Source organism: Zootoca vivipara, chromosome 4 (genome assembly GCF_963506605.1).
Source record: "Zootoca vivipara chromosome 4, rZooViv1.1, whole genome shotgun sequence".
NCBI lineage: Eukaryota > Metazoa > Chordata > Lepidosauria > Squamata > Lacertidae > Zootoca > Zootoca vivipara.
In genome coordinates, this window is record NC_083279.1 from 23818571 (window position 1) to 23830270 (window position 11700).

The following is an 11700-nucleotide window of genomic DNA, read 5'->3' on the forward strand; positions in this document are numbered from 1 at the left end:
GTAAACTGGTATCATCGTGTCAGGTGGTAAGGAGGCTTATACTACACATTTGGTACAGATAAGTGATAAAACAATTCTCTATATAGGCTTTGTGGTGGTGTGTTTCTTTAGCTGTTGTGGCAGAAATATTTTCCTCTACGCCTCTTGTATGGTCCTTCCTTTGTATCTACTCCTTATTTGTGTTTAGTTCTGAGAATATTATCAAGAATGTGTTTTTCCCCTTGATCCTAAATTTTATAGTGACAAATAAGAGAAGAAGCAGTCTCTATATATTATGTGACCCACATCAAATAGATTTTGAGAGTGAAGGCTAATACTTTGAACTATGCTTAGCAATAGAGTGGAGCATCATTACAATTTTTCTTCTAATGACCAACCAATTTTAGAGCCAGGCTACTCCATTGAAGCAGTTGCAATTCCTAAATATTTTATCAGAAATGCCTCTTTTATTAGGTGTATTATATAGTCAGGCGATCACAACCAACCAAGATATTTTCATATGGCGTGCTTTTGCAGTAAAGAAAGAAATTTCAATTATATTAGTGAAAATTCATTATCGCCTGATTAAGTTACTGGCGAAAGATCATTATTGCCTGATTATGTTACTAGGCTCTCTAGATAGAGTTTTCTTAGATTTAACTAGGCAGTGCTAATCTAATCTGCTCATAGCTGGAAAAACATAAGTGGCAATTTGTTGGTCAGTCTCACATTAACTATTGTGAATACACCTATGGAAGTAATTGGCATACGCCCCCCCCCTCCAAAAAAAGAGAACTAGACATGATATGTCCCCATGTCCAATATTTCAAATAGCTGCTATGTAATAACAATCCTGCAGTTTTTGCAAACGTATTCTTTCAAATGCTTTTAATAGTGCCTGAATGTTTATCTTTTAATTCTATTATTTTGCATTAGGCTCCCGTAAAGAACCTGCTCCCCAAGTACTGCTTCCAGAGGAGGAGAAAATTATTGTAGAAGAAACAAAAAGTAATGGTCAGACTGTGATAGAAGAAAAGTAAGATTTTATTTTTATTTTTTTAGCAAAATGATGGCCTTTAAGCAGTCTGTGTTCTTGAGCATAGGAAGTTTTTGTGTGATAACTTGAGCTGCGTAGAAACTTGTTCCTAATATACTCTCTGGCTTTATATTTAAGCAGATGAATATCCTACTGGAGTTCATTGCTGTCTTGCATATAAATGTGCACTGTTGTTCCTCTCTAGCCCATTTAGACTAATATCAACAATCTTTGGTTCTCTAACTTTTCTCTTTGCATCTTTCTCCCTTCATCCTTGTACCAGCTGGGAAATGATCAGTTTTGTGGGTAAGGTGGCATTCTTGAGTGCTCCGGGATTTCTGCTCTTATTAATATACAGAATCACTACTAGGTGCTTTTTTTGTACTGGTAAACATTACTGTTTATGTTTTTAAAATGTACAATTAAGAGTTGCTTCATCCCAAAGCCCATTAAAACAAAGAGGATTTGCAGGTGAACAGCATCTGCTATAGCAGATTGCTCCCTAACCGAGCAAAGAGATTTTATGCTGCCTAGTTGTATAACCTGTATTCCAAGAAAGGCTAAATTAAGAATATGCCAGAAAAGACCAAAAGATACTGTGGAGGAATACACAGCCCATTTTTGTGTCCCTATCTTTTCCACCTTAAAATTTGTATGGCTTCTCATTTAAATGTGTATTGATAGTTCTTGATCTGATTTTTATATTTATTTTAATGTAATATATTTACAAAGTATTCTGTCTTAATTTTCTGTTTTAGAAGCCTTGTTGACACAGTATATGCATTAAAGGATGAAGTTCAGGAATTAAGACAGGTTGGTAAAAGATATATATCCCACCCTTTATCAACACAGACTAGGAGGGGGCAGTATGCTGTGGTTTAGGCCACTTAAGATTTCAAAGAGTTAGCAATAGAATCAGTGAGCCCCAGTAGCAATGCTGTTTCACAGCATCGATGCTGGAGTGGAGGTTGAAGGAGGATTAACTTTCTGCTCCCTGCACCATGGGCTATATGGCAAATGTCTGAAGAGTGTGGTGCTCTGCCTCCTTTAGAGCTGTCTTATCAAGTGTCAAGGTGGGCCAACAATCTCCATATCCTCCTTACTTTGCTGATTACTGCTATCAATGTTACTAATGTGGGGTCAGCATTACTCCATGCAGCTCCCTGCTTCTTCACTGCTGGTTTCTTCCTGGTGGCGTGTCTTGTGGCATATAGGCACTAGGCCTTTGCACTCTGCTCTCTTATGACCTGACGGCAATGTAATACCATGAAAAGCCGAGCCATACTATGGAAATGCATAAGCCCTATCAAGAAACAGTGAACGTGAAGCTGCGTCGCAACTCCCCTTACCCCCATCATCAGCTATAAACACATGGCCTTCTCTTTGCTTTTGATGCTTACTAACTGTTGTGGCATTTAAGCAGATGTATTATTGTAAACAGTTTGTGAAAATGAAAGCCATATAATACGAGCCCCGAAAAGCTATTCCCAAGTAATGCAGATGTGGAAATGTACGCTGGACACATTTCTAGAACGTTGGCTAGTCTTACATCTCCCCCCCCCCCTTTGCTCTCAGTGTTCCAAGTTTCCAAAGTGAAATATATCCCTAAATATCAGGATTTCTTGGTCAAAGACTAAAAGGAATAAAATGAACCTTTCAGTAGTGTTAAGTTATCATGCTGTCAGCTCAAGGATTTCTGCTTTCCCTGTCTCCTCACCCCCTACCCTCTGCATGGCCCATGCCCTTCCTAGATCTGCTCTGAAGCATTTGGGTAAACCCTAGAACAGTGCAAGTGGAAAATTCTTGTGATGACGGGACAGATACTTCCTGCTACAATTCAGCATTACTTTGTACAAGATAATTATTTTTGGAGATATGTTAAGCTTCGAGTACTGCCATGATTTTAATGTTTTTTGGGGTTCCCCCCATTATACTTTATGACTAGTTACCTAACATTGTTCATGTACTTAAAATGGAGCCCCTTCTAATATGATACTCACCTTTTCTTCCATTTGTGGCTTGGGCCTACTGGTGTAGAAATGTTTTTTACCTCATGAGGCAAAATATCTCTGGTCCCTGGATAATATTATAGAGCAAGAGTCTGCAACAGACTAGTGCTCCATGAGATCCTCATGTCTTCTTATAAAAACATATCGATGAGAAACTAATCTTCCAGCCATTCAGACCAGGTTACCATGATATGTTTGTCTTTTGTTTGTTAGGATAACAAAAAGATGAAGAAATCTCTGGAAGAAGAACAAAGAGCTCGCAAGGAGTTGGAAAAACTTGTTCGGAAAGTTCTAAAGAGTATGAATGATCCATCTTGGGATGAAACCAATTTATAACAAACTTACTGTTGTTCTTTTCTTTCTATTGAAAGACCAGTTGTCAAATCAAGCTGGGAAGTCTTCTGACATTTAGTCAGTGTTGCATAACAAGCACTACAAAGTAGGACTTAACTGGATCAAATGATTTTTATTTCTTACAATGTATAATAATAATGATAACAACAACAACAATCCATTCACTTAAGCTGTCTGTACTTAAGTGTAGATAGCATGGACCCTGAACTGAACTAGAATTAACTTGTGTGCATTTAAATTACCTCATTTTTGCAGCAAGTGCGACAGCTGGCTAAGCAGTTCATGATGCCACCCCACCCCAAATAAATACTTTGTAAATATTATCTGTAATTTTGAATGCATATGTGATCAATGTTATCAGGACTGATATAGTGTTATAGTTTCTTCCTGTAATGATTGCAGCAGACAGACATGGCAGTGCCTGATGCTCTTCTAAAATTTACTGAAAATTCTGCTCCAAGATGGATTGTTTTAAATTGTTCTAGACATAGTAGATGTTAGTTGCAAAATGTTTTTTTTTGTAATTTCCCAACCTATTTCCCAGTATTCACCAGCCTGTTTTTTAATAACTTAATTAAATTTATTTATGTCTGTTTAAAGCTTCAAACACAATTTTAACATGCTTTTTAAAAACACCAAGCTGTCAATGCAGACAACTGGCACCATTTTGTATTCAAGCTAGCATCTTAAAGATCCAAGACAGACAGTTAAGTTTCTTTTGGCATGCCAATATGCAGAATTACTAGTTAAAGGTGGATGTACTTGCTCTTGTTTTTTTTAATGGTTATTAGATGATTTGTGTAGTACGTTGTTTTTTTTTATGGTTGTGCATATACTTTAACATACAGCTGGCTAGTATTTTAATTGAACACTCAAGCACTGCTGTAAAAAAAAAAAAAGTCCCAATCAAGTGTGTGTAGGGTTTTTTGTTTTTGTTTTGGGATGAAAAAAAAAACGTATTATTTATTTTTATCATGATCGTTGCAAGTTTAGGTTAATGTATGCATGTCAAGCATTTGCAAAACTCAAACCTCAGAACTGGCATTTGATCTTCCACTACTGGGCAGAAATCACCCCCTCCATCCTGTAAGATCAAATGCAATTATAGTCCACATAACCTCAATTCCCTCTATACAAATAATAAATAAAAAAGAAAGGAATGAGGAAAAAAAAACCCAGTGCTTTTTGAAAATAAGTCTCTCTAGTTTTCTCTGTCCATATAAAAAGGCTGTTACGGTGAAACGCGGCACTGTGACATTTTGGGTTGCAGCCTGGGACTCTGCAATGTGTTGGTAATCAGGAACTCTACGGCGTGCAGTTTTGGCAGTACCGGTATATACTTTCAAATTACCATTGTGATCATGTACCATGTCAGTGCGTCAGACTGAAGGTTGCGTAACATTTCTTGAAGACAAAGGAACTAAGGGATTTGGCTCCTGAAGTCAGTGAATCAGTTCAAATCCCGGTGGTGTTAAATATCAGTCTTACTGCTGAGCCTAGGCAGGATCCTGCAGCAGAACGCACTCTTGTTCTGAGCCCTCTTCCCCTGCCTTATTGTGTAGTAAAAGTTTCGCCTGACTCTTAATGACATCACATATGTTACTTTGCCTGCCCCTTAGCTGGTGATTTGGAGTAGGGGGGAACACTTGTGATGAGATCAGAATTCAGGATTGCTTTTACTGCATGTTACAGGAGGAGAGAACCTAACATAGGGGAGCCGTCTAAGGAGGTAGCTCTTGTGTTTATTGTAATGTCTCCCCTAAAAGATGACACGTCTCTGATACTGTATGCTGTATGGTTGATTCTTGCATCAAACAGGCAATCCACATTCCCCACCTACGAAGCAATAAGACTCAGCTGTTTATTGTTTCTCGCTGCCAGCAACCAGAAATGGGCAGCTATACTTCCGTTGAAAATAAATGTTTATTGTGATGATAAAGGGCTTATGTGGCTGTTTATTTTATGAACTGGCTTCATACATGCGTAATTTTAGGAGTGGGAGTAAATTTCATGGGGCTAAATATCTAAATACTTAAGTGGTGTTGTGAATTTGGAAATAGGAACTACCGTAATCCCAATCCTGGGACTAACCCTGTTTGGCATTGCATTACCTCACAGTATATGTTAGTGCAAATGTGCAGGAGCTTAAAGGACAGTCCCTTGCCTTGAAGAGCTTACAATCAAAACTTTCAACAGGTTTCCCCAGGCTTACCTTTTGACACTTTTGAGATATGGTGCATTATTTTTATTTATGATTTTTTCCATATCTTTTTGCAAGGAAAAGTGACTTTCAAGGAATTGAAATATAAAAATGCTCCCCAAATAAACAACAACAAAAAAAAACCACGCACAAAGAAACCCCCCATGTACTTCTCCAACCCATTAAAAGAGGAGCATCAAGACAGGCTAAAAATGGTATCAGTTTTGGAGAACAAATACGTATTTGCCTGGCATGGGAAAGCTGAGTTTTCTTGGGAAGATCATTCCGCAATCTAGGGAATGGGGAAAACGTGAATGAACAGTCCTGTTCTCTCATTGCAACCCTCTGCACGTCTGGAATTTCCCGGCTTTTCAGCCACAAAAGGAACTGGCACATAATCATTTTTGGGTGGCTAGATCCCCAACAATCGAGACAGATTTCTACATTCATATAAAGGGAGCTACCGTAGCTCATCAATTTCTAATGTCTGTGTTGTAATCTTCACCAGTGTACCAGCACTGAATGTGCTCCCCCCGCCCCCCAAACCTGGCACTTTAGCCTTAGGTTTCTGAGTCTGCTCAATTTCTGTTTTTTTAAAATAGATATTTATTAAAGAAAAAGATTTGTTAAACAATACCAATTGCCGATACATAGCCAATTACAAATTTTCCCCGTCCCATCCCTCCCTCTCCCACCCTCTCAGGACTTCCCTCAGCTCCCCTCTCTGGTTTGTTTGTACAAATTGTTTTCTGCATGTTAATAAATTGTACATATCATTGACTGTTCTTATAAATTGTGGATTTTTTTTTAAAAAAACCCCGGAAACAGAATTACTTGAATATGCAGATCAAAAGATTATGTTAATGGGAGATTTAAACGGAGTTCCGTCCTTAGAAAAGGACAGATCAGCTAGGAAAAAAGATACAAAAGGCAGATTACAAAAATCTTTTTTTTTATTTGGCCCAAACTTTAAATTTGATTGATATTTGGAGAGTAAAACACTTGTTTGATAAACAGTTCACTTTTTATTCTAATGTTCATGACAGCAGTTCACGGATAGATGCCTTATGGATTTCCAAAGAATTGGAGCCCAAAGTAAAAACAACAACATAGAAATCAATCCAAGAATATTGTCAGATCATAATTCCATGATAATGGGAATTCAAAAAGAAAGTCAAACTACATTTAGATGGAGATTGAATGAAGATTTATTAGAAGATCAAAATTTTATGGAAAAAGTAAAGAAGGCCCTGGGGGACTGTTTCAAAATAAACCTCCAGGGGCAGACTAAATTACAAATGGTCTGGGATGCAAGTAAGGCGGTTATGAGGGGACTGTTTGTACAACAAAATTCAATTTAAAGGAAATTAAAAGGAAAAAAGAAATCTTAGATGAAATTATGGAAAAGGAGAAGGAACTGTCAAAAAATGCTAACAAAGAGTCAGTAAAGCAGGCAATTAAAACATTACAAACCCAATACTCCATGATAGTGAATGAAGAAAATAAAGAGAGTAAAGGAGAAATATTTTGAGCATGCCAATAAATCAGGGAAATTGTTAGCTTGGCGATTGAAAAAAGTGAACAAAGAAAATTACAGATAAGATGAAGGAAATAAGAGATGCATTTGTGAAATATTTCTCTGAATTGTATAAAAAAGGGGGGGAAAATCCAAAATAGAGGAATATATAAAAAATACTAATCTGCCAAAAATAAAAGAGGAACAAATAGTGATTCTAAATACCCAAATAACAACTCAAGAAGTCTTAGAGGCAATAAATTGGACAAAAAGTAAGTTTCCAGGGCCAGATGAAGTAACGGCAAAATATTATAAAAAGTTAAGTGAACAATTAGTGAATCCATTGAAAGATGTGATGAATGAGATTTTACAGACAGGTGAAATCCCAGGAACATGGAAGGAAGCTTACATAACAATAATTCCAAAACAAGATTTGGATCTAATGCAAATAAAAAATTATAGGCCTATTTAATTTTTAAATACTGATTATAAATTATTTGCAAACATTTTGGCTATTAGAATGGGAACTTTTTACAAACTCTTTAAAAAGACAACAAAAGGAATTGGACTCCTTGGCAGGTTTTGAATAAACATGCTCAATTCCTGTTGACTTAGTGCACCTTGTATGGACAATGTGGTACAGCCTCCTCAAGAGATAACTTCTCCAAGCCATGGGCAGTTTTTCAGGAGGCCGGGGAGAGCTACAAACCTCACCTTCTTCCTTTGCTCAGGCTTTGTGTTGCATTTTTTACTTCCATATCCCTATCCTCTCAACCTTCAGTACCCTAGGCAACCAGTTTAATGACAACACACAGTCAACTGTGATGTCACAACTTTCAGCATCCTTAAGTTGTTCCCCATGACAGCGGGGAGATCATCTGGCAGACTTGGTGGAGAGAAAGCATCAGAGAGGGGTCAAGGCAGGTTTCTACACTAGCTAGATCAGCCACCTGCTAAATGTATGGAAATAGTGGCACCAATATCTTGCATATTTTTTTCCTGAAAGAACTTACGAATTAAAGCTGTTGGCAAATCCACAAGAATGTAACCGGGTTTTTTGTTTTGTTTACATGACTGCATTAAATATTTTTTTACGGATTAGTATAATTAATCCCATTAATGAATGACCTCGAAGAACTTGGGCAGAATCCAAGGCTTATTTTCTTAATGTATTGCCTAACATTGTGGTCTCCTCCTGGCTTGTGTGTTCAGTCGCCTCTGAAGTTGGACAGGGCAATACAATCTTCACCCTTGCCTCATCGGCTGGAAAAACGAAATACCAATTTCCTCCGTTATGGGTTTGCAGGTAAGATGTTAGCAAACTACTGCCTTGCTGCCATGAACTGATTAAAGTATCCTAAAATAAGATGACATTTTGCAAGAGATGGTCAAGTTAACTTTGCACTATATTTATGTTCACTGTTGGGATACAGAACAAATTAAGTTAAACAGGAAATGTTCTGGAAACCTTGGTTTTTCTGTGTGTTTTAATAGTACAGAGTTGTGTTTAACCTGTTGCTCATAATAAAACAATCTTTACTACACCAACACAAGCTGCTTCCCTAGCTCTGTGTTTGAAAGCTATTCAGCTATGCTTCGCTGCTGGAAGTCCTTAATGGAATAAGTAAAATAAATGTTTTCAAGCAGATCAAGCAAAGGGGGGTTGGGGGGGGCATCATGCTAGAAACAAGCATCTTTTACAACATTTGTGGACTAATTTTGCTGTTGGCTGTGCTGTTCCTGGCTGAAACAATGATGATTAAATTTCAGGGAAAGTTTTCAATCATTCTTTCCAACTGGGGCCACCACCATAAGACGTCTGGCAAAAGTTGTGCAGGTGTTATATTATCTGCTAGGGAGCTCCCTCTGGTGGCAACCACATATAAATCTGTTAAAAATGGGAAGAGTCCATGCAAGTGGACAACACATACAAGAGCAAAGGGGCTTTTGAACTTCAGCATGGAAATCTGTGTGCAATGTCTGCTGTTGGCATTCCACCTGACACAGAAATTTTGTGGGAAGTGAGGTTTCCCTGTCATATGGGAACATGACAGATCCACGTATGTGCAAAAAGTCTTTTGATACAGTATAAGGTTTTAGGATTAAGGCTATTGAATGCAGCTTGTAATCTATTTAAAACAAACAGAACAGCAGTGCAAAACTCTTAACTTATTTGCATAGATATATTTAAAAGATCATGCTTGCAATTCATTTTGGGCCTTTGGGTGTTTCTCTTTTTTGAAGTATGTGAATTCCCCTTTTATGAAATATGCCGTGAAAATGTATCAAGAATTGAGTGTTCAGAGTTGGGGTGCTGTTTCCACAAACAAACATGCTATAAGAAAGCTGTACCACGTAAGTAACTATAATTTTGTAACCCAAACTCAAGCCCCGTTGCCAACCTTTAAAGCAAATTCCCCTTTCTTCAAGTAAGAACATTATTATTATTATTATTATTATTATTATTATTATTATTATTATTATTTCCCCTCTGTGGCTGCTTCTAGAAAGCAGTTTTCCTGGGACAGCCACAAATTAACTTGACAATTACTACACAAAAACAAGGAGTTGTGATACAGCATGATGGCAGATGGTTGGCAGGAAAGTGGAAACTTATCATTTCCCCTTTCTTCCCTCCAGAAGCTCAAGGAGAAGAGCTTTTCTTAAAACTCATGGTGTGCACTTCTCCTACACCCAAGTCCTTATCTCAAGAATCCTTTAAGATCCCACGGCTTAAGCAAGGCAACTCCTATTGACCCATCCCGTTTTTCCTTCCCCCTCTCCAATGGGCACTATGAACACCCCATGGGTCCTGAAGGCTACTGAGCATGCTCAGTCCTAGTTTCTCTCTCTCTCTCTCTCTCTGGCGGGAGAGCTCTTTTCTTCCATTTAGTAATGAATATATTATGTATGTATACCTGGATAGTAGTATTGCATCCACCAGCTTGACTGTACTGTGGATGGTTTTGTATCACTACCAAACTGACAGACATGGCACCATGAAGTTTGTGACTGGAGGAAAGACAAAATGTCCCAGCTGTTCCTTCCAGTCCTTAACAAGGAGCCTTGTAGGTTTGCCAGACTCAATAGAGGACAGGACTTCTGTGCCTTTAATTGCCCTGCTCTCTTTTGAGTCTGGAAACCTTAAAGAGAAACCAGCAGACCCTTTGTTTAATTTTCCAAGCAAAGGGTCTGCTGGTTTCTCTTTAAGGTTTCCAGACTCAAAAGAGAGCAGGGCAATTAAAGGCACAGAAGTCCTGTCCACTATTGAGTATGGCAACCCTAGAGCCTTGTAGTGTATTCAAGGTTTACAGGTACATGGAAAATTATGAAGAGATGAACGGGGGGGGGGGGAATCCTCAGTCATCCAAATATTCCCACTCCTGTGTTAAAGAACTTAGATTAGGGGCAGCCAGCCAATCTCATGCCTAAGTGCTTTAGAGCTATATAATGGAGTAAGCAGAAAAGTTTCTGGAGACTGGGAAAGGAATCCTTGGTTCTGCACAGGAATGGTGACGTTGCATTTTTTATTTTTTTAAAATTGCATTTCATTCTCAGTGTTCTCTTTGCACTGGAATTCAATTGCGAACTGCCTTGGGAGCCAACTTTCTGAAATATAGGATAGAACAAAATGCAGTGAAAACAAATAATCCTATTTGGCTGGGCCCATCTGAACTCAGATGAATAAACCTGTTGAGAGCCTGTTGGGATTCAGGGCTACAACCCCATTGGTTGTGGGTCTCCACTAGGTCGGGGGTGGTGAGTGCTGCTTCTGACTTGGCAGGGCCTTGGCAGGGTCTGAGCCACCTGCTTCGTTTGTTGGCTACTTAAATGGGCCTTGACCACAGCAGCTCCCCAACTCAGCTGGCCTGCGCTGCTGGTAGGATGACCACATCATCAAACAGAGGGCACAGATCTGCATAAAATTTACATAGGCCAATCCATATGTGCAAATTCAGATTTAGACATAATTACTATAAATTAAATAGAAGTAGAATGCATCTCATGATAGTGGGGGAAACCTGACCAGATAGCCAAGTGTGGCTGTCCAAGTGTTCTTTAGCTTTAACTGCAATCTTTTATACTATTTGGACCCGTCAACGCTTCAAAGAGCCGGCTCCTTCAAAGACAGGATAAATGGCTGGCCATGGACTTCAACATTCATGTTTGCAGTCCTTTCATCGTTTAGACGAGCCTGAACAGGCTGTGTATTAAGCTCTGAAATGTTGCCTAAATATACAGCTGTGTAGGTGTGCGTGTTTTGGGGGAGAGGGAAAATCCTGGTTAATGTGGCCCTTTTAAAAATAATAATAATGAGAGAACCAGCTCTCCTCTTAAAGTGAAGAGTGTGCCAAACAGGAAAAGTCTGATGATGTCAACTGTACCTTTTCAGTTCGGAAGATGGTTTCAATCGCTTTGAAGGGAAGTTTATCTATAGGATTAGGCAGAACAGGATGACTCTCTGAGGCCTGTTTTAAACAGTGGCACAGACCACAAGGTAAGGTAGGCCACTGCAGTGCTTGTACTGACCACGTAACTGTCCATTGCATGCTTGTAGCAAAGCTGTCCTTTATAAAGAAGATAAATTAATTCAAAAGTAACACTT

At 38.6% G+C, this 11700-nt stretch overlaps 1 protein-coding gene across 3 annotated transcripts in view; it reads left to right on the plus strand.

Annotated features, from left to right (window-relative positions):
• Positions 1–5708, plus strand: part of ARHGEF7 (Rho guanine nucleotide exchange factor 7) — an 86161-nt gene extending 80453 nt beyond the window's left edge. For all 3 annotated transcript variants that reach the window (XM_035114324.2, XM_035114322.2, XM_035114325.2), the window contains 3 exons: positions 916–1015; positions 1774–1828; positions 3238–5708. In XM_035114324.2, coding sequence (XP_034970215.2) covers positions 916–1015; positions 1774–1828; positions 3238–3360 — 278 coding nt within the window. In that variant the 3' untranslated portion in view covers positions 3361–5708. The remainder of the gene's footprint in view (positions 1–915; positions 1016–1773; positions 1829–3237) is intronic.
• Positions 5709–11700: the final 5992 nt, after the last annotated feature.